General features: G+C 44.2%; 1 protein-coding gene across 2 annotated transcripts in view; it reads left to right on the forward strand.

Annotated features, from left to right (window-relative positions):
• Positions 1-22,287, forward strand: part of STAT6 (signal transducer and activator of transcription 6) — a 146,717-nt gene that overhangs the window by 106,743 nt on the left and 17,687 nt on the right. Inside the window, exons 14-17 of one of the 2 annotated variants that reach the window (XM_075265738.1) lie at positions 9,105-9,241; positions 10,497-10,643; positions 11,765-11,822; positions 13,996-14,094. In XM_075265738.1, coding sequence (XP_075121839.1) covers positions 9,105-9,241; positions 10,497-10,643; positions 11,765-11,822; positions 13,996-14,094 — 441 coding nt within the window. Of the gene's footprint in view, positions 1-9,104; positions 9,242-10,496; positions 10,644-11,764; positions 11,827-13,995; positions 14,096-22,287 lie in introns of those variants that run through there. The other variant, XM_075265739.1, reaches the window with a different exon arrangement.

Below are 22,287 nucleotides of genomic sequence, written 5' to 3' on the forward strand. Positions count from 1 at the left end.
CTTATGGTGGATGAGTATGAGGATGCGGAGGAATTGGAGAGGTTGAGTACAGACATGGAGTTTCATGTTGGGGTGCTTTACACAGGTGGGCACAAAAATGAAGGCTCTATCCAGTGGTGGTTCATTTTTATCAAAGTGAGCCGGTCGGCACTCTCAGCTGACAGACGGGTGCGCTTGTCAGTGATGATGCCACCGGCTGCACTGAACACCCTCTCAGATAGGACGCTGGCGGCAGGACAGGACAGCACCTCCAAGGCATATAGGGCAAGTTCAAGCCACAGGTCCAACTTCGACACCCAATACGTGTAGGGCGCAGAGGGGTCGGAGAGGACAGGGCTGTGGTCGGAAAGGTATTCCCGCAACATGCGCCTATACTTCTCACGCCTGGTGACACTAGGACCCTCCGTGGCGGCACTTTGGCGAGGGGGTGCCATCAAGGTGTCCCAGACCTTAGACAGTGTGCCCCTCGTTTGTGTGGACCGGTGAGAACTTGGTTGCCTACTGGAGGAACTGCCCTCCCTGCCGCCAACGTCACATGCTGGAAACATCTCCATCATATTCTGCACCAATTGCCTGTGGCAAGCATTGATGCGATTGGCCCTCCCCTCTACCGGAATAAAAGACGAGATGTTGTTTTTATACCGGGGGTCAAGGATAGCAAAGATCCAGTACTGGTTGTCCTCCATGATTTTGACAATACGCTTGTCGGTTGTAAAGCACCCCAACATGAACTCAGCCATGTCTGCCACAGTGTTAGTTGGCATGACTCCTCTGGCCCCACCGGAAAGTTCAATCTCCATTTCCTCCTCATCCTCCATGTCTACCCATCCGCGCTGCAACAATGGGACGATTCGAAGTTGCCCGGAAGCCTCCTGTATCACCATCACATCATCGGACAACTCTTCTTCCTCCTCCTCCTCCTCCTCCTCCTCCATTAAACGCAGTGAAGCGGACAGATGTGTGGACCTACTCTCCAGCTGTGACGGATCGGATGCTATCCCTAACTCCTCTGTGTGATCTGAGTTATCCCTGATGTCAATCAGGGATTCTCTCAGAACACACAAGAGCGGGATTGTAAGGCTCACCATCGCATCCTCAGAGCTCACCCTCCTTGTGGACTCCTCAAAGACCCGTAGGATGTCACAAAGGTCTCTCATCCATGGCCACTCATGGATGTGAAACTGAGGCAGCTGACTTTGTGGCACCCTAGGGTTTTGTAGCTGGTATTCCATCAAAGGTCTCTGCTGCTCAACCACTCTATTCAACATCTGAAACGTTGAGTTCCAGCGTGTGGGGACGTCGCACAAAAGCCGGTGTTGTGGCACATGCAGGCGTTGCTGGAGAGATTTTAAGCTAGCAGCGGCTACTGTCGACTTGCGAAAGTGGGCGCACATGCGCCGCACTTTCACCAGTAGCTCTGGAACATTGGGGTAGCTCTTTAGGAAACGTTGCACCACTAGGTTGAAGACGTGGGCCAGGCATGGAACATGTTGGAGTCCGGCAAGCTCCAGAGCTGCTACCAGGTTCCGGCCGTTATCACAAACGACCATGCCTGGGCCCAGGTGCAGCGGCTCAAACCATATTGCCGTCTCATCGAGGAGGGCATCCCTCACCTCGGAGGCAGTGTGCTGTCTGTCCCCCAAGCTGATCAGCTTCAGCACAGCCTGCTGACGTCTACCAACGCCAGTGCTGCAACGTTTCCAACTCGTAGCTGGGGTCAATCTAACAGCGGAGGAGGAGGCGGTGGCGGAGGAGGAGGCGGTGGCGGAGGAGGAGGCGGTAGAGGAGGAGGAGGAGGGGGGTGTTCTTCTCGTGTCCCTGCCAGGAATGTTAGGCGGGGAGACGAGGTACACCGGGCCAGTTTGGGAAGCAGTCCCAGCCTCAACTACATTCACCCAGTGTGCCGTCAGTGAAATGTAGCGTCCCTGTCCGCATGCACTTGTCCACGCGTCGGTGGTCAAGTGGACCTTTGTGCAAAGCGCGGAACTAAGGGCCCGCCTGATGTTGAGTGACACGTGCTGGTGCAAGGCGGGGACGGCACACCGGGAGAAGTAGTGACGGCTAGGGACGGCATAGCGAGGTGCCGCAGTTGCCATCAGGTCCAGGAAGGCGGGAGTTTCAACAAGCCGGAACGCCAACATCTCCTGGGCCAGCAGTTTAGCGATGTTGGCGTTCAAGGCTTGCGCGTGTGGGTGGTTAGCAGTGTATTTCTGCCGCCGCTCCAATGTCTGAGAGATGGTGGGTTGTTGTAAAGAAACGCCTGATGGTGCCTTTGATGGTGCAGGAGAAGGAGATAAGACAGGACCAGGGGAGGATGAGGTAGAAGTCAACAAAGTGGCGGAGGCAGATGAAGTGGTGTCCTGGCTCGTCCTCTGGAGTGCATCGCCAGCACAGTCAGCAGTGGCAGTGGCAGAGGCAGAGGCAGTGGCAGTGGCGTGAACGGCAGGCGGCCTTTGTCCTGCCGTTGCTGCCTGCCACTGATTCCAGTGCTTGGATTCCAAATGACGGCGCATTGAAGTGGTGGACAGGTTGCTCTTCTCAGAGCCCCTAATCAATTTCGAGAGGCAAATTGTGCAGACAACACTATATCTGTCCTCGGCGCATTCCTTGAAAAAACTCCACACCTTCGAGAAACGTGCCCTCGAGGTGGGAGTTTTTCGGGGCTGGGTACGAACTGGAACATCTTGGGAGATTCCGGGTGTGGCCTGGCTTCGCCTAAGCTGCTGACCTCTGCCTCTGCCTCTAGCTACCCTTTTTGGTGCTGCACCTGCCTCAACATCCACACTACTTTCCCCGCTTGACATCCCCCCTGTCCAGGTCGGGTCAGTGTCCTCATCATCCACCACTTCCTCTTCCAACTCCTGTCTCATCTCCTCCTCCCGCACAATGCGCCGGTCAACTGGATGCCCTGACGGCAACTGCGTCACATCATCGTCGATGAGGGTGGGTTGCTGGTCATCCACCACCAAATCGAACGGAGATGGAGGAGACTCTAGTGTTTGAGCATCTGGACACAGATGCTCCTCTGTTAGGTTCGTGGAATCGTGACGTGGAGAGGCAGGTTGAGGGACAATGAAAGGAGCGGAGAACAGCTCTGGGGAGCAGGGACAGTTTGGGTTATTGTTCTGTAAAGCTTCGGAATTTTGGGAGGAAGGAAGACAAGACTGTTGGGTAATAGGAGGAGAGGAGGCAGAGTCTGACTGGCTGCTGGACAATGTGCTGTAAGCGTTCTCTGACAGCCATTGCAAGACCTGTTCCTGGTTCTCGGGCCTACTAAGGTTTGTACCCTGCAGTTTAGTTAATGTGGCAAGCAACCCTGGCACTGTGGAGTGGCGCAATGCTTGCTGCCCCACAGGAGTAGGCACGGGACGCCCTGTGGCTTCACTGCTACCTTGCTCCCCAGAACCATTCCCCCGACCTCGCCCACGGCCTCGTCCACGTCCCTTTCCGGGAGCCTTGCGCATTTTGAATTCCTAGTTAGAAATTGGCACTGTATACCAGTAGTAAAAATTGTGGGTGCACGTAACCCCAATATATTCTTTGAATTCCCAGTCAGAAACTGGCACTATATGGCAGTAGCAAGAAATGAGGGTATTTGTATTCCCAATATACTCTTTGAATTCCCAGTCAGACAATGGCACTGTATACCAGTAGTAAAAATTGTGGGTGCACGTAACCCCAATATATTCTTTGAATTCCCAGTCAGAAACTGGCACTATATGGCAGTAGCAAGAAATGAGGGTATTTGTATTCCCAATATACTCTTTGAATTCCCAGTCAGACAATGGCACTGTATACCAGTAGTAAAAATTGTGGGTGCACGTAACCCCAATATATTCTTTGAATTCCCAGTCAGAAACTGGCACTATATGGCAGTAGCAAGAAATGAGGGTATTTGTATTCCCAATATACTCTTTGAATTCCCAGTCAGACAATGGCACTGTATACCAGTAGTAAAAATTGTGGGTGCACGTAACCCCAATATATTCTTTGAATTCCCAGTCAGAAACTGGCACTATATGGCAGTAGCAAGAAATGAGGGTATTTGTATTCCCAATATACTCTTTGAATTCCCAGTCAGACAATGGCACTGTATACCAGTAGTAAAAATTGTGGGTGCACGTAACCCCAATATATTCTTTGAATTCCCAGTCAGAAACTGGCACTATATGGCAGTAGCAAGAAATGAGGGTATTTGTATTCCCAATATACTCTTTGAATTCCCAGTCAGACAATGGCACTGTATACCAGTAGTAAAAATTGTGGGTGCACGTAACCCCAATATATTCTTTGAATTCCCAGTCAGAAACTGGCACTATATGGCAGTAGCAAGAAATGAGGGTATTTGTATTCCCAATATACTCTTTGAATTCCCAGTCAGACAATGGCACTGTATACCAGTAGTAAAAATTGTGGGTGCACGTAACCCCAATATATTCTTTGAATTCCCAGTCAGAAACTGGCACTATATGGCAGTAGCAAGAAATGAGGGTATTTGTATTCCCAATATACTCTTTGAATTCCCAGTCAGACAATGGCACTGTATACCAGTAGTAAAAATTGTGGGTGCACGTAACCCCAATATATTCTTTGAATTACCAGTCAGAAACTGGCACTATATGGCAGTAGCAAGAAATGAGGGTATTTATAACCCCAATATATTCTTTGAATTCCCAGTCAGACAATGGCACTGTATACCAGTAGTAAAAATTGTGGGTGCACGTAACCCCAATATATTCTTTGAATTCCCAGTCAGAAACTGGCACTATATGGCAGTAGCAAGAAATGAGGGTATTTGTATTCCCAATATACTCTTTGAATTCCCAGTCAGACAATGGCACTGTATACCAGTAGTAAAAATTGTGGGTGCACGTAACCCCAATATATTCTTTGAATTCCCAGTCAGAAACTGGCACTATATGGCAGTAGCAAGAAATGAGGGTATTTGTATTCCCAATATACTCTTTGAATTCCCAGTCAGACAATGGCACTGTATACCAGTAGTAAAAATTGTGGGTGCACGTAACCCCAATATATTCTTTGAATTCCCAGTCAGAAACTGGCACTATATGGCAGTAGCAAGAAATGAGGGTATTTGTATTCCCAATATACTCTTTGAATTCCCAGTCAGACAATGGCACTGTATACCAGTAGTAAAAATTGTGGGTGCACGTAACCCCAATATATTCTTTGAATTCCCAGTCAGAAACTGGCACTATATGGCAGTAGCAAGAAATGAGGGTATTTGTATTCCCAATATACTCTTTGAATTCCCAGTCAGACAATGGCACTGTATACCAGTAGTAAAAATTGTGGGTGCACGTAACCCCAATATATTCTTTGAATTCCCAGTCAGAAACTGGCACTATATGGCAGTAGCAAGAAATGAGGGTATTTGTATTCCCAATATACTCTTTGAATTCCCAGTCAGACAATGGCACTGTATACCAGTAGTAAAAATTGTGGGTGCACGTAACCCCAATATATTCTTTGAATTACCAGTCAGAAACTGGCACTATATGGCAGTAGCAAGAAATGAGGGTATTTATAACCCCAATATATTCTTTGAATTCCCAGTCAGACAATGGCACTGTATACCAGTAGTAAAAATTGTGGGTGCACGTAACCCCAATATATTCTTTGAATTCCCAGTCAGAAACTGGCACTATATGGCAGTAGCAAGAAATGAGGGTATTTGTATTCCCAATATACTCTTTGAATTCCCAGTCAGACAATGGCACTGTATACCAGTAGTAAAAATTGTGGGTGCACGTAACCCCAATATATTCTTTGAATTCCCAGTCAGAAACTGGCACTATATGGCAGTAGCAAGAAATGAGGGTATTTGTATTCCCAATATACTCTTTGAATTCCCAGTCAGACAATGGCACTGTATACCAGTAGTAAAAATTGTGGGTGCACGTAACCCCAATATATTCTTTGAATTCCCAGTCAGAAACTGGCACTATATGGCAGTAGCAAGAAATGAGGGTATTTGTATTCCCAATATACTCTTTGAATTCCCAGTCAGACAATGGCACTGTATACCAGTAGTAAAAATTGTGGGTGCACGTAACCCCAATATATTCTTTGAATTCCCAGTCAGACACTGGCACTATATGGCAGTAGCAAGAAATGAGGGTATTTGTATTCCCAATATATTCTTTGAATTCCCAGTCAGACAATGGCACTGTATACCAGTAGTAAAAATTGTGGGTGCACGTAACCCCAATATATTCTTTGAATTACCAGTCAGAAACTGGCACTATATGGCAGTAGCAAGAAATGAGGGTATTTGTATTCCCAATATATTCTTTGAATTCCCAGTCAGACAATGGCACTGTATACCAGTAGTAAAAATTGTGGGTGTATATAGCCCCAATTCTATTGCTAGGGGACTTGCAGGGTATTTCTGGGGTGAAGGTGGGGGGGCACACCGTTGGAACGGGTATCGGGGTATATATCGGGTATACGGGAATACACTGACAGTGTATTCCATTCAGGATCCTGGGAAAGCTGGGTTGCGGCGATTGAGCCCGTCAGTGCCACGTTACACTGACAAGCTTCTCCCTGGAATTTAGCTCTTACAAGAGCTGTTGGTTGTCTTCTCCTTCCTATCCTAGCCTGTCCCTGCCTACCCAGAATCTAAGCCCTAGCTAGCTGGACGGAAACCTCCGTCCTCGGTGAATTGCAAGCTCAGAATGACGCGAAGCTGGGCGTCGCTGTTCTTTTAAATTAGAGGTCACATGTTTTCGGCAGCCAATGGGTTTTGCCTACTTTTTTCAACGTCACCGGTGTCGTAGTTCCTGTCCCACCTACCCTGCGCTGTTATTGGAGCAAAAAAGGCGCCAGGGAAGGTGGGAGGGGAATCGAGTAATGGCGCACTTTACCACGCGGTGTTCGATTCGATTCGAACATGCCGAACAGCCTAATATCCGATCGAACATGAGTTCGATAGAACACTGTTCGCTCATCTCTATTTATAATGTATTAATGCTAATTGGCAGCAACTGGGAGGTAAGTATATCTTTGGACTGCTGTCAGGAACTGTGGGGGGCATTACTGTATAAAATGTATAATGTTCATTTATGACCCCACATACAGTATAATGCACTATTAATATCTGCCAACACAGAATAGTGTGTTTTAATACCCCACACAGTATAATGTCTTAATAGTGCTCCCCATGCAGTATAATGCCCAATGGTGCCCCACACACAGTACAATGTCTCATTATATTCTGTGGAGGCCACCAATGAGGATTCATGTATGCGCGCATTGAGTTTTAGCTAATAGCCCCCTATATCTATCCTAGCATACCAGTTAGTGACATTGACTCCTCTACTCTATTTGATCACCAGGAAAGGTTGAGTTAATGTGAAATATTTTTTTCCAATGTTTCTTGCCCTTACCTTGGGTATGTCTTATTGTCAGACACATCTTATCATCTGTAACATACAGTGTATATAAATTTGCTGGCTGTCATGCATATGCAGTACTGTAGTACTGTAGCATATTCTATCAGAGATTAGAAGAAAACATTGTAAAAAAGAAAAAATTAAATTGTTAAAAAAATAGAAAGATTAAAATAAAAACACACACAAAATAGATTAAAACATGTTCACATTCTTTATTACCGCTCCCTCCACCTTGTGGAATGATCTGATGCTCACTAGATGTACAAGTCCAAGACTTCAATAACAGTTATGGCTACATTGGCTTGCCCGATATTGATTTCTTGGCTTGTATCATGCGCCACCTGAATAAAGTCTGTTTGATAAGATGTGTTGGTTCTTGGTCAATATAAGCTACTTATAGATTCAAAACTGAATATAGGGCAGAATCAAATTCCAAGACACATCCCTTATTTATTAAGTATACCATGATAGGATGGGTCTTGCACAATGCAATATCCATTATAGTATTAGGCAACATGCACAGGACCATGTGCAGTCTATGTAGCACAGATGACATACGGATTATAGCACCTGCTCCATATTTTGCAGCTGTTTACTACAGCCCGGGCACACAGCTGTTAAAACTATTGCTGTGTTTATGGGCCCATTGAAATGTATGGGTCTGTACTTTTACCAACAATTGCAGATAAGTAGTCCGTTTGTTTGCATGTTGCCTCATAAGTGACTGGTAGCCTTAGGGTAAGTTCAGGGTTTTTTGGATCGGAACCTGTGACGGAGGCCACCTCAGGTTCCGATCCAAAAGATGGGTAGCTGCGACTGAAAGCCGGTGCACTGCATCAGCATCCAGTTGCGCACACCGCTCCAGATTAGGCCCAATGAATGGGCCTAGTCCGGAGGAGGGTAGGTCCTCAGGCTGAATCGCGAGGCGACTCGGCCTGAAGAATGAGCATCTCACTTCTTTTTTCTGGGAGCCGGAAGAAACGGCTCCCGGAAAAAAGACCTGAGCAATCTCCGTCTGAACTTAGGCCGGGTTCACACGGGGTTTTTTGAGGCAGAGGCCGCCTCAGTTTCCGGACCAAAAAACGGGTAGTCGCGACTGGATACCGTTGCAGTGCACCAGCATACAGTCGCGCACTTCGCTCCAGATTAGCGTATTAGGCTCAATGAATGAACACACATAGTTGGGAGGAGGGAGTGTCTTCAGGCAGATTTGCGAGGCAACTCTGCCTGAAGAATAAGCATGTCCGTTCAGAACAATCGGCTCCTATTGATATCAATGTGAGCCGTCTTTTTGGTCAGGATTCTGAGGTGAATTCGGCCACAAAATCCTGACCAAAAAACTCCGTATGAACTCAGCCTAAAATCAGAAAATGTATTTCCAATGAAGAGGAAATATTGACATGGTCACAAAGCTGAAGAAATGGTACAGTCTTCAGGAGGAGAATCCAACCCTGTAATATGAAGTGAAAAACATGAATTTCTTTTGGTTATGGCAACAGGATGATAAAGAAGGTGCAACATCAAAAACTGTCATATTTAAGAGGACATTCCAGACATAATAAAATGATTAACACAATAAATGGAGTTACACTACATAGATTATAAGGTAGAATTCTAGGAAACATGTGCATGAGATCCTGTACGTTGCTGTGTATGATTACCATGGTGTTATTTCCTTTTTTCCAGCCTAATAATGGGATTTGTCAGTAAGCAGTTTGTACACAAGCTGCTCAGTGTGGAGCCGAGCGGGACATTCCTGTTGCGTTTTAGTGACTCTGAGATTGGTGGCATCACAATTGCACATGTTATTCGTGGAGAAGATGGTAAATAATACGGCATCTAAAATATTTTATACAATTATATAACTTAGTAACAAAGTTTTAAAAGATGCAATGGGGGAGATTTATCACTTTTCTGATATAGAGTGGTGATATTGCGGTACACATTTGGCTCCGAGCCTTTTCTTGCACCAAACATGAGCCTCAACTCCCTCGCCATATTGTGCAAATGTAGGTGGCCTGGAGCCAGTTGGGGATTTCTCGGCCCCACATATTTATTATACAATATAGTATATAGTTTTTTGAGTTGTAATAGAAATCTATGTGGCATAGATCTCAATTCTGGCTCAGGTGTATGTGCCCGTATGGACAGGGGTTGTCATCATGACCCCACTAATCTTTGTTTACTGGTTTCAACCAATGGCTCTGTAAACTAGCCTCCAAAGATGATGTGACATGTCAACAACTGACCACTGAAGTCAGTCACTGTCTGTAGAGTTCGTGTGTAGACGCCACTTAGGACAATGTAGTGGCCACTGATTGGCTGCAGTGGTCACGTATCAAGACAACAGAGCAGTGCTGAAGCCAGATTAACAGAGACCAGCAGGGTAGGGACCTGGGTAACATTAAAACTAGAGCAGCAGTGGACTGGTAAAGAAGTGTTCCTTTTACTGTTGTATTCTATTGTGATCACTTTGTAAAATAATTCAAGAGGGCCTAGAGGACCATTATTTTATGGTTGACCAAATGAAAATATCCTCTATCATACAGTGGGGAGAACAGTGTCTGAAGACGTATTATGACACAACACTACATATATACTGAGTAAGGACAAGCCCTATGGATGCCATTTCACTATGAATATTCTACTACATCAGTATGCATATACAAGTTTCTTTTCTATGATCTATGTAGTTTCATTCACTTGCGGTTTGGCGGCTTTATTCACATACTACACTCATGTAAATATGTGGCACAGAATAGCAGTAAAGAAAATAACATATCTCTTCCCCAACAAGCTGTATATGAATTCTACAATGTGAAAAGGGCTCAACCAAGTCTACTAACAAGGGAAGAAGAGGAGCTGAATGTGTGATTGTATCTAGCAAGATTGCAGAGACAGTGACCATGACCGAGCTGCAGCACCACTATAAAATGGCAATGATACGGTAGCAACATCAGCAACACTAAGGAAGATGTATCTACAACTATAACCATATATGCACAAAATGTTACTGGTTTACTTTCTCCTTAAATACAATTTCTTGTGAGATTGATAATCTATTCCTATTGATTTTAGGTTCTGGACAGATCCAAAATATTCAGCCATTTGGTTCTAAAGATCTTCACATCCTATCTTTGGGTGACCGAGTGAAAGATTTAAAGCAGTTGACATATCTATACAAAAAAGGGAGAAAAGATGATGTCTTTGACAAATACTATAAGAGTAAGTGACCTTTGCATGACTTTTTTATCTTTGCATATATCTATAAAAATCAATAGCTATAAAATATAACTAAGTATTACAGATTTAGATTTTCTGCTTAATTTTAAGGAGTTTTCTAGTGTGATACACGATTTTAGCAAATGGAATAGGTTAGGAAAATGAAATCTGCATTACTCTTTTTATTCATATCCCAATGCTTACCAGGTCCTCTTTGGTCACTGCTCCTTAGTCCTATCTCACCACACAGGAAATGTCTAGAAATTCACACTCGGCCAACTTTTGCCCATTGCAGTGAGCCAGTAATTACATAGTAGATAGTAGATGAGGTTGAATGAAGACATCAGTCCATCAAGTCCAACCTATAAATTGGTCGTAATTGGTCTTGTGGGCATTTGCAGTGCATAAAGACAGAACTAGGAAGAGAGCAATATGGATCTGGTAGGCATTGAAATGACAGACATATTCATGAGAATCCATCATAAGCTATTGGAGAGCTAATGGCCTATATGTTATTCTTGCATAGTAGCTACTGTACTGACAATACAAAACTGTGTACCCTTATAAAAAAAAAAAAAAAAAACAACCATAATGGAGGTGGCATAAATACAAAGTCTCATGTATTGAGTAACCAAGCAAAAAAAAAACAAAAAAAAAAACACGTTATTTCTTTCAAAACCATATGTACTAAAAAAAAACAAAAAAAAAAAACCTAGACATATGTCTGGTCATGAGCCTGGGAAAAGAGCCAGGTCTTGATCTGGTTAATAAAGTAATGAGAAACATTTGCAATGCACTTGTCTCGCCAAGAGATGGAGTAGGGATGTTAGTGGCTTCCATACGGGCGCTCTGACCTACAAGGGTCAGTTGTTTTGATGGAAAGCCAAATTACCTATCAGTATATTTTGGGCGTGTGGGAGAAAACTTATGCAGACACAGGGAGAACATACAAACTCCATACACATGTTGCCTGGGCCACCATGCTGCCCACCAAGCACATGAAGATTTTGCCTGCATTTACTGGTACACATTATCACTGTAAGTTTGAAGTAGTAGGTTCAGTTTTACTGATATTTTATGTTGTATTTTTCACCTTTTTATATTTGCTGTTTTCAATCCTTTAGAGGTTCCAGACCTTGGCAATGGATATAAGAAAACTGCTATTGTTGTGAAACTTATTGGGTAGGTGTTGATAAGTCAATTAACAAAAGCCTTAGGCTGAGTTCACACTGGGTATTTTGGTCAGGATTTTCAGGCCGTATCTGCTTCAAAATCCTGACCAAAAAGACGGCTCCCATTGAAATCAATGGGAGCCAGTCAGTTCTTTTTTCCGAGAGCCGTTTATTCTGGACTAGATCCATTCATTGGGCCTAATCCGGAGCGGAGTGTGCGACTGGATGACACTGCACTGCACCGGCATCCAGTCGTGGCTACCCATATTTTGGACTGGAACCTGAGGTGGCCTCCGTCTCAGGTTCCGGTGCAAAATACCCGGTGTGAACCCGGCCTTATATAAGAAATTAATGTGATTAGTTCTGTACATTATATGGTACATATACTGCTGCTCGTGTACAGAATCATATCCTTGATGGTCAACATGAAAAAGGTAACAGTCCATATTGTGTTTGAGCTATATTTAGTATACGGTATGCCATATAAGCTGGATCAGCATATTTAGTATACTGTATGCCATATAAGCTGGCACAGCAGGCTACGCTTTCTTATACAGTAAAAAACAGCCCATTGAATAATAAATGTTACCATCTGGAATCCATCGGGTCTACAGAGCTCTAGGAAAATGTTCGGCATATGTGTCATGAGCTTTTCCAGAGCATTCACTGAACAATGCATTCTATCTCAACCTAAGGGGTACCACTGGTCCCAATAGTCTAGATATCAATAGCTTGTACAAGCAATACCACACAAGGTTCCTATGGGGCTCTGTTTCTTCTCCGTACATTTTATAAGGAAAAGTGGATATTGTCAACACATAATAGGGCAAAATATGTCATAATCACAAAATCCATATGCACAAAAAAACACAAAAGACAAAGCTCTTTAGTGTTGAAGACTTGGAACCGTGATCAAATAATGGACGCTACTACTTAAAGTAGGGTGGTGCTCAACTGCACTACAGCACAAGTGATTCAAAAGAAAAAGCGCAACACATAAGGAAGAGGAATGCCTGGAAGAGATGCAAAGCTTTCCATCTCTTCCAGGCATTCCTCCTCCTTATGTGTTGACGTTTTTATTGAAGAAGCAATAAGGTGTTTCATGAATTTTACAGACTCTTTGGTGAGTGCCCTGCGGCTTTTTTCTTTTTTCTTCATAATCACAGAATGTATAACAGCTACACAAAATATATTCTGTATACACAAAGATACAATTTATACACTGACTTCACTTCTGTTGTGCTAACACAATAAACTATTTACTGAATCATTTTTATCAGCCACAAAAGTTTTAAAAAGTGCGTTATATCTTACAAAATAAAATTCTGTGTGGCAACATAACATCCCGAGTCACATAGTTCTGTACTCACAAAATAACATTGTTTGCCACAAAGTAATATCCTGTGTGACAAAATGACACTCATAAAATTGAAATAATAAGTCATAAAATTACATTCTGTGCAATAAAATAACATTGTGTCACAAACTGGTTGATTCCTCTTCACAATGTGAACAAACAGCACCTTTGTTGCTGATGTTTGTTGCAACACGTAATTTTGTGCGCACAGGATTTATTTTGTAATTCAGTAGTCACAAAAATGAATTTTGTGTGACAATATCAATTTTGTGCACACGAATATTACATAATTAAAGCATTACATAATGTATTCACACAAATTCTGTACACACAAAATAATCAATATTAGAAAATTATTTTTGCGCATTCTATGAAAAAGAAATTGATTTTTTGCTCATAAACATTATTTTTGTGATAACGAAATGGATCCTGTGATCACGAATGTTAATTCTGTGCCAACAAAATAAAGTCTATGATCACTGAATTTAGTTTGTGACACAGAACACGCAGGGTGTTACTACCCGATCTTTTTTATTTATTGAGTAACGTTATCTTTGGACTCTAGGACAATATTTTTGGCCAGTTTAAGGTTGTGTTATGTAGGCACTACTCAGTAATCCATAAAGGGGTTATTAATATAAGGTCCTTCTCAGGGTACCAACCAACCTCAAGCTGTCTCTGCCAGACGCCTGCTCACTTCAACACTCAGAGCCACTCTTGTCCTGATATGTAAAATGATTATATAGAGCATGTGCACCCCAATTACCGGACTATATGTACGTGTATACTGATGTTTCTCACATGTATGATCCTTTCTTTTACACAGTGATGAAACTGAGGAAAGTCAGAACTCATGTTATGATTCAGTCCCAATGGAGGGAGTTGATACCCATCACCCTTCTACAAGCCACAGTGTGATTTATGGGTAAGTGAAACACTTCTAGTGCCAATATCTTTAGACAATTGGTAAACTTTCAGGATATCATGGTAAAATTGAGTTTACAGTAGTAAGCCAGAACGGAAATATTTATACCTTATCTGTCTGTTTCTACCCTGGATGGCCACTTCATAGCACATTGGACCTCCATTGGCTTTCAGAACTGCAGAAATTTGTTGTGCCATAGATTCTACTAGGTGAGTGCAGATAGGATAGGTGCTTGCAGTTGCTACAAGGAAACATCTATTATGTTCCTGGAACATGAAGGGATGAACATGCTTGGCCAAATGTTTAGGTAAGCCCTTCTGTCCATCCACAGGTATCAGAGGACATTGCATTCAGCTTCAGTTTATTTGGCTGACCACTGCCTGTTCATCAAAATAATTCTTGACAACTTAGGGCTCATTCACATCTGCGCCCGGGACTCCGTTCTGCAGGTTTCCATTTCCTGCACAAAACAGGACAGGAGACGGAAACCTGCTGGCATCTTACATGCACAGAATCCCCTTTCAGTTCAGTTTTTTCCTTGATGCTACCATTCTCTTTACACCCTCACTGATGACCAGGCCTTGTTCATTGTCGCTATAATGTGGATTATAATTTCCATACAGGGGGTTTCCAATACTGTGGCAATTGGACTGTCTGTCTACTGTATATTTGAATACATAAACATAAATTTCTTGTTATCAATTTCAACATCTACTTTGTTCACTGTGGTTATTTTAAAATTTATAATAGTTTTAATTCATGAGAGGGTTAAGATTTAGAATCCATCAAGTTTACTTTTCCATAAACAATAATGTTTCATCCCTCAGGCCAAGTAGATATATCAGGTGCTCAGTCCCATCATTCACAACAAAAGAGACCCCGACACACTGTTTATGGGAAGAAGTAAACACTCCAAGTTTATTGGCAATCCACAAAGCGTAACAATCCTATCAAGACGACCTTTATCAGACATCTAGAACACTATGTGAATAAGCTCAACTAGATGTGTAATACATAATTGGAAACAATAATGGATCGAAAAAAGAATACATACACGAAATTACAGACAGAACAACAACAATCCAGGGAAAATCGTCCAAATTTATCACAACTAGAGATGAGCGAACAGTGTTCTATCGAACTCATGTTCGATCGGATATTAGGCTGTTCGGCATGTTCGAATCGAATCGAACACCGCGTGGTAAAGTGCGCCATTACTCGATTCCCCTCCCACCTTCCCTGGCGCCTTTTTTGCTCCAATAACAGCACAGGGTAGGTGGGACAGGAACTACGACACCGGTGACGTTGAAAAAAGTAGGCAAAACCCATTGGCTGCCGAAAACATGTGACCTCTAATTTAAAAGAACAGCGCCGCCCAGCTTCGCGTCATTCTGAGCTTGCAATTCACCGAGGACGGAGGTTTCCGTCCAGTTAGCTAGGGGTTAGATTCTGGGTAGGCAGGGACAGGCTAGGATAGGAAGGAGAAGACAACCAACAGCTCTTATAAGAGCTAAATTCCAGGGAGAAGCTTGTCAGTGTAACGTGGCACTGACGGGCTCAATCGCCGCAACCCAGCTTTCCCAGGATCCTGAATGGAATACACTGTCAGTGTATTCCCGTATACCCGATATATACCCCCGATACCCGTTCCAACGGTGTGCCCCCCCACCTTCACCCCAGAAATACCCTGCAAGTCCCCTAGCAATAGGATTGGGGCTATATACACCCACTATTTTTGCTACTACCATATAGTGCCATTGTCTGACTGGGAATTCAAAGAATATATTGGGCTTACATATAACTTCAATTCCAGGGAGAAGCTTGTCAGTGTAACGTGGCACTGACGGGCTCAATCGCCGCAACCCAGCTTTCCCAGGATCCTGAATGGAACACACTGACAGTGTATTCCCGTATACCCCATATATACACCCCAAATCCCCGTTCCAACGGTGTGCCCCCCCACCTTCACCTCAGAAATACCCTGCAAGTCCCCTAGCAATAGAATTGGGGCTATATACACCCACAATTTTTGCTACTGGTATATAGTGCCATTGTCTGACTGGGAATTCAAAGAATATATTGGGGTGACGTGCACCCACAATTTTTGCTACTGCTATACAGTGCCATTGTCTCACTGGGAATTCAAAGAATATATGGGGGTTATGTGCACCCACAATTTTTAATACTGGTATACAGTGCCATTGTCTGACTGGGAATTCAAAGAATATATGGGGGTTACGTGCACCCACAATTTTTAATACTGCTATACAGTGCCATTGTCTGACTGGGAATTCAAAGAATATATGGGGGTTACGTGCACCCACAATTTTTAATACTGCTATACAGTTCCTTTGTCTCACTGGGAATTCAAAGAATATATGGGGGTTATGTGCACCCACAATTTTTAATACTGGTATACAGTGCCATTGTTTGACTGGGAATTCAAAGAATATATGGGGGTTATGTGCACCCACAATTTTTACTACTGGTATACAGTGCCATTGTCTGACTGGGAATTCAAAGAATATATGGGGGTTATGTGCACCCACAATTTTTAATACTGGTATACAGTGCCATTGTCTGACTGGGAATTCAAAGAATATATGGGGGTTATGTGCACCCACAATTTTTACTACTGGTATACAGTGCCATTGTCTGACTGGGAATTCAAAGAATATATTGGGGTGACGTGCACCCACAATTTTTAATACTGGTATACAGTGCCATTGTCTGACTGGGAATTCAAAGAATATATGGGGGTTACGTGCACCCACAATTTTTAATACTGCTATACAGTTCCTTTGTCTCACTGGGAATTCAAAGAATATATGGGGGTTATGTGCACCCACAATTTTTAATACTGGTATACAGTGCCATTGTCTGACTGGGAATTCAAAGAATATATTGGGGTTATGTGCACCCACAATTTTTACTACTGGACTGGTATATAGTGCCATTGTCTGACTGGGAATTCAAAGAATATATGGGGGTTATGTGCACCCACAATTTTTAATACTGGTATACAGTGCCATTGTCTGACTGGGAATTCAAAGAATATATTGGGGTTATGTGCACCCACAATTTTTACTACTGGTATATAGTGCCATTGTCTGACTGGGAATTCAAAGAATATATGGGGGTTATGTGCACCCACAATTTTTAATACTGGTATACAGTGCCATTGTCTGACTGGGAATTCAAAGAATATATGGGGGTTACGTGCACCCACAATTTTTAATACTGCTATACAGTTCCTTTGTCTCACTGGGAATTCAAAGAATATATGGGGGTTATGTGCACCCACAATTTTTAATACTGGTATACAGTGCCATTGTCTGACTGGGAATTCAAAGAATATATTGGGGTTATGTGCACCCACAATTTTTACTACTGGTATATAGTGCCATTGTCTGACTGGGAATTCAAAGAATATATGGGGGTTATGTGCACCCACAATTTTTAATACTGGTATACAGTGCCATTGTCTGACTGGGAATTCAAAGAATATATTGGGGTTATGTGCACCCACAATTTTTACTACTGGTATATAGTGCCATTGTCTGACTGGGAATTCAAAGAATATATGGGGGTTATGTGCACCCACAATTTTTAATACTGGTATACAGTGCCATTGTCTGACTGGGAATTCAAAGAATATATTGGGGTTATGTGCACCCACAATTTTTAATACTGGTATACAGTGCCATTGTCTGACTGGGAATTCAAAGAATATATTGGGGTTATGTGCACCCACAATTTTTACTACTGGTATATAGTGCCATTGTCTGACTGGGAATTCAAAGAATATATGGGGGTTATGTGCACCCACAATTTTTAATACTGGTATACAGTGCCATTGTCTGACTGGGAATTCAAAGAATATATTGGGGTTATGTGCACCCACAATTTTTACTACTGGTATATAGTGCCATTGTCTGACTGGGAATTCAAAGAATATATGGGGGTTATGTGCACCCACAATTTTTAATACTGGTATACAGTGCCATTGTCTGACTGGGAATTCAAAGAATATATTGGGGTTATGTGCACCCACAATTTTTACTACTGGTATATAGTGCCATTGTCTGACTGGGAATTCAAAGAATATATGGGGGTTATGTGCACCCACAATTTTTACTACTGGTATACAGTGCCATTGTCTGACTGGGAATTCAAAGAATATATGGGGGTTACGTGCACCCACAATTTTTGCTACTGCTATACAGTTCCATTGTCTCACTGGGAATTCAAAGAATATATGGGGGTTATGTGCACCCACAATTTTTACTACTGGTATACAGTGCCATTGTCTCACTGGGAATTCAAAGAATATATGGGGGTTATGTGCACCCACAATTTTTAATACTGGTATACAGTGCCATTGTCTCACTGGGAATTCAAAGAATATATGGGGGTTATGTGCACCCACAATTTTTAATACTGGTATACAGTGCCATTGTCTCACTGGGAATTCCACAAATAATTTGGGGATTCATTCACCCTACATCTCAGGCTCTTGCCATATTCACCCAGGTTGTCAGTGCTGCACCAGCTCGTTCCCAGACAGCTCGGCCCGAAAAACACGTTACCTATATAGAGGATTTGGACAATGAAGACAACATGTTCTAAATCTAATGTCTGCACCTTCTCCAGAATTAAAATAAAGGCAGCGTTTAACTTTCAAATAGCACTGCACAAAGGAAGAGCTTATCAGCTTGTCTCATGACATGCTACTGAAAAGTTTCATTTGTGTATCTTAATGTAAATATAGTTGTATAAGCTTTTTGGGTTTTAGGCACTGCCAAGTTATTTATTACCACCCGCTCCCTTATAATGATGATGACGCCAAAGTCACTGTGGGTGTTCAGAGCTCACAGCTTTGGGTGACATTTGTCTTGCTCTCTGTCGGTACCAGCTGTCTTTTTGGATACCGTAAAGTTATGTTGACTTTATTAACAGCTATAGAAGCTTTAGCCAGGTTGTGACGGTGTGTAACCCTAACAACACTAAGTGGGATACACATTAATAGTCAGTCTATGTACGCTAAACGTATCACTGAAGTAATTTTTTTTCCCTCTCCCCTAATATAAGAAAGGAACAGACATTAGACCTAGACCGGGGTTCGAGGCTTGAAAAAATCCAGTATTATTTGTTCTTCATGATGTGAAATATGTGTTGAAAAGCAACCCAAGATGAAGTCAGCCATGTGTGCCAGTGTGTTACTTGGCATGCCTTTGCTGGCCCCAACTGTAAGGGTCACTCTCCATTTCCTCCATTTTCCACTCCCCTTCACACCATTTGTGGTGAAGCAATGGGATGCACTGAAGTGCACCCTCTAGCCTCGTGTGGGATAGGGACATCAGATGCCACTCCAACCCCCTCGTCTTCCTCCGCCAGCCAACGGTGCGAAGATGAGAGGAGTGTGCTCTGAATGTTTTCTGCCTAGCAGAGGCTAGTTCTCACTTACGAAAATGGCCCCACTTTGACCTGTATATCAGGCACAATGGTGTAGGTTTCAAAGAAACATGGCACCAACAAGTTGGAAAACGTGGGCCATGCGTGGACCGTGTTTGAGTCTGGCAAGCTCCAGATCTGCTACCAGGTTCCAGCCATTATCACAGGCGCAAAAATGCCAGGCCCCAGGTGTAGCAGGGAAAAAAAAATGCCATCTCAGCCAGGATGGCATCCCTGACCTCGGAGGCACTGTGCTGTCTGTCCCCCAAGCTGATCAGTTTCAGCACGGCCTACTGACATCTCCCCATGCCAGTGTTACAGTGTTTTCCGCTAGTAGCTGGGGTGGAGGTTGCAGCTTCGTAGGGTTTCAGTCTACTCCTGCCATGAATTTTGGCCTGGGAGAGGAGATAGGCCACCCCAGTTTGCACCCGGGGAACAGACTCCACCACATTCACCCTGCCTGTCATTAAAGATAAGCACTGCAGCATCCCTGACCACAGGCGCTTGTCCATGTGTCGGTGGTCAAGTGGACCTTGCAGCAAAGCGCAGAGCTCTGGGCCCGACTGATGTTATGGGACACATGCAGGCGCAAGGCAGAGACAGCACACCAAGAGAAGTAGTAACGGCTAGGCCCAGCATAGGGAGGTGCCCCAGCTGCCATCTGCTGACGGAAGGCCTGGGTCTCCAGAAGCATAAACAAACACCAACATCTCCAGGGCCAGCAGTTTATCGATGAGGCTGTTACAGGCTTGGGCATGGGGGTGGGTTGTATTGTACTTCTGCCTGCAATGAAAAGCTTGGGAAATGTGGAGTGGCTGGGAAGAGGCGCATGATGGTGCAGGCCAAAAGGGCGCATGAGGGTGAACTCCCCAATGTGTCAGAGATAGGTGTGTAGGTGTCCTTGCATCATATACTTGCACCATATTTGGCTTTGGAAGTTAATTTTGTGCCAAAAAGTGGTTAAGACAGCGATCCCTCAGCTACTCCCGTTACACTGTCTATTGAAGTTACCATCTGTGGAAGTGGACCACCATTTCTAAGATCCCAAAGGAAGCAGGCAAGAGATGTGCAGTTCAGAAAAAAAGATGAGAAAATAAGTTTAGGCTGTAGAGCACAGAGGGATCGGAGAGGACAGAGCTGGTGTCGGCCAGGTATTCCCACAACATGCGCCTATACTTGTCCCTCCTGGTGACACTAGGCCCCTGAGTGGCAGTAATTTGTCCAGGGGGGCCATTAACGTGTTCCAGACCTAGGAATAAGTCTTCCAACAGGGTAGAGTTTTGCATGCCTTTGCTTCTACCCACTGTTTTTGCTGCTTAGCTTCCCTCCACATCTACTCTGCTTTCACCCCTAAACATCACCCCAGTTTATGCCTTTGCTTCTACCCAGGTTTTTTGTTGATTTAGCTTCCCTCTACATCTACACTGCTTTAGCCCCTAGACATCACCCCTGTCCATGTGGGGTCGGTGGCCTCGTCATCCACCAACTCCTCTTCCAATTGCGCACTGCCCCCTTACTGCAAACCGCACATGACCACAGCTTGCCTTGATGGCAACTGTGTCTCATGATCCCCACTTAGGTCCAGACAAGTCGGTGGCGGGTCCAAAACCCCAAAATTGGAAGGAAATGGCAGATGCTGCAGTATTTCTAACACCTGTTCCTGGTGCTCGGGCCTGGTCTGTGTTGTACCCTGCACCCTGCTTAACGCATCTGCCATATCCGAAGTTGTGCTGAGCGCATGCTAATGTTTCGTGTCCAGTGCAATGGATGGGATGGGATTTCACATAAGTCTGCCACCCATGGCCACTCATGGTTGAGCAACTGAGGGAGTTGACTTTGACGAACCCGAGGGTTTTGGAGTTGGAACTACATCAAAGGTCTGTGCTGCTCACACACTCTGCTCAACACATGATATGTTTAGTGCCAGCAGTGTGGAGACGTCGCACAACAGCCGTTGTTCCAGCAGGTACAGGCGTTGTAGGAGTGCATAGAGGCTAGCAGCGGCAACTATACACTTTAAAAACTATCCGCACAAGCGCCACACTTTCACCAGTAGCTCAGGAACATTGGGGTACCTTTTTCAAAAGATTAGCAGCAATGAGTTAAAAACGTGGCCCAGGCATGGAATATGTTGCAGGCTGCCAAGCTACAGAGCCAATCCCAGGTTACGGCCATTATCACACATGACAACATGCCTGGGCCCAGGTGCAGTGGCAAAAACCACATTGCCGTCTCATCGAGGATGGCATGACTCACTTTGTAGGCAGTGTGCTGTCTGGCCCCCAAGCTGATGAGCTTCAGCACGGCCCGCTGACGTCTCCCCACACCAGTGTTGCAGCGTTTCCAGCTCGTAGCTGGGGTCAATTTAACAGCGGAGGAGGGTGGTGTTTCAGCCCTCCTCCCAGGAATGTTGTGTGGGGAGACAAGTCAGGCCACCACATTTTGCGACCCGGTCCACGCCTCAACTACATTCAACCACTGTGCCCAAATTGAAAGGTAGCGTCCCTGTCCGCATGCACTTGTCCATTCGTAACTGGTCACATGGAACTTTAGGGCTAAGCGCTGAATTTAGGGACCGCCTCATGTTTGGGGGAAAGTGCTGGTGTGGACGGCACAGTGCGGTGGCGCAGTAGACACTCTGCCCAAAAAGGGCAGAGTGTCCCCCAGCCGGGATTCCAACATCTCCTGGGCCAGATTTCTTGAGATGAGGCCGTTGAAGCCTTGGGCATGTGGGTGGGT

Source organism: Leptodactylus fuscus, chromosome 2 (genome assembly GCF_031893055.1).
Source record: "Leptodactylus fuscus isolate aLepFus1 chromosome 2, aLepFus1.hap2, whole genome shotgun sequence".
Lineage (NCBI taxonomy): Eukaryota > Metazoa > Chordata > Amphibia > Anura > Leptodactylidae > Leptodactylus > Leptodactylus fuscus.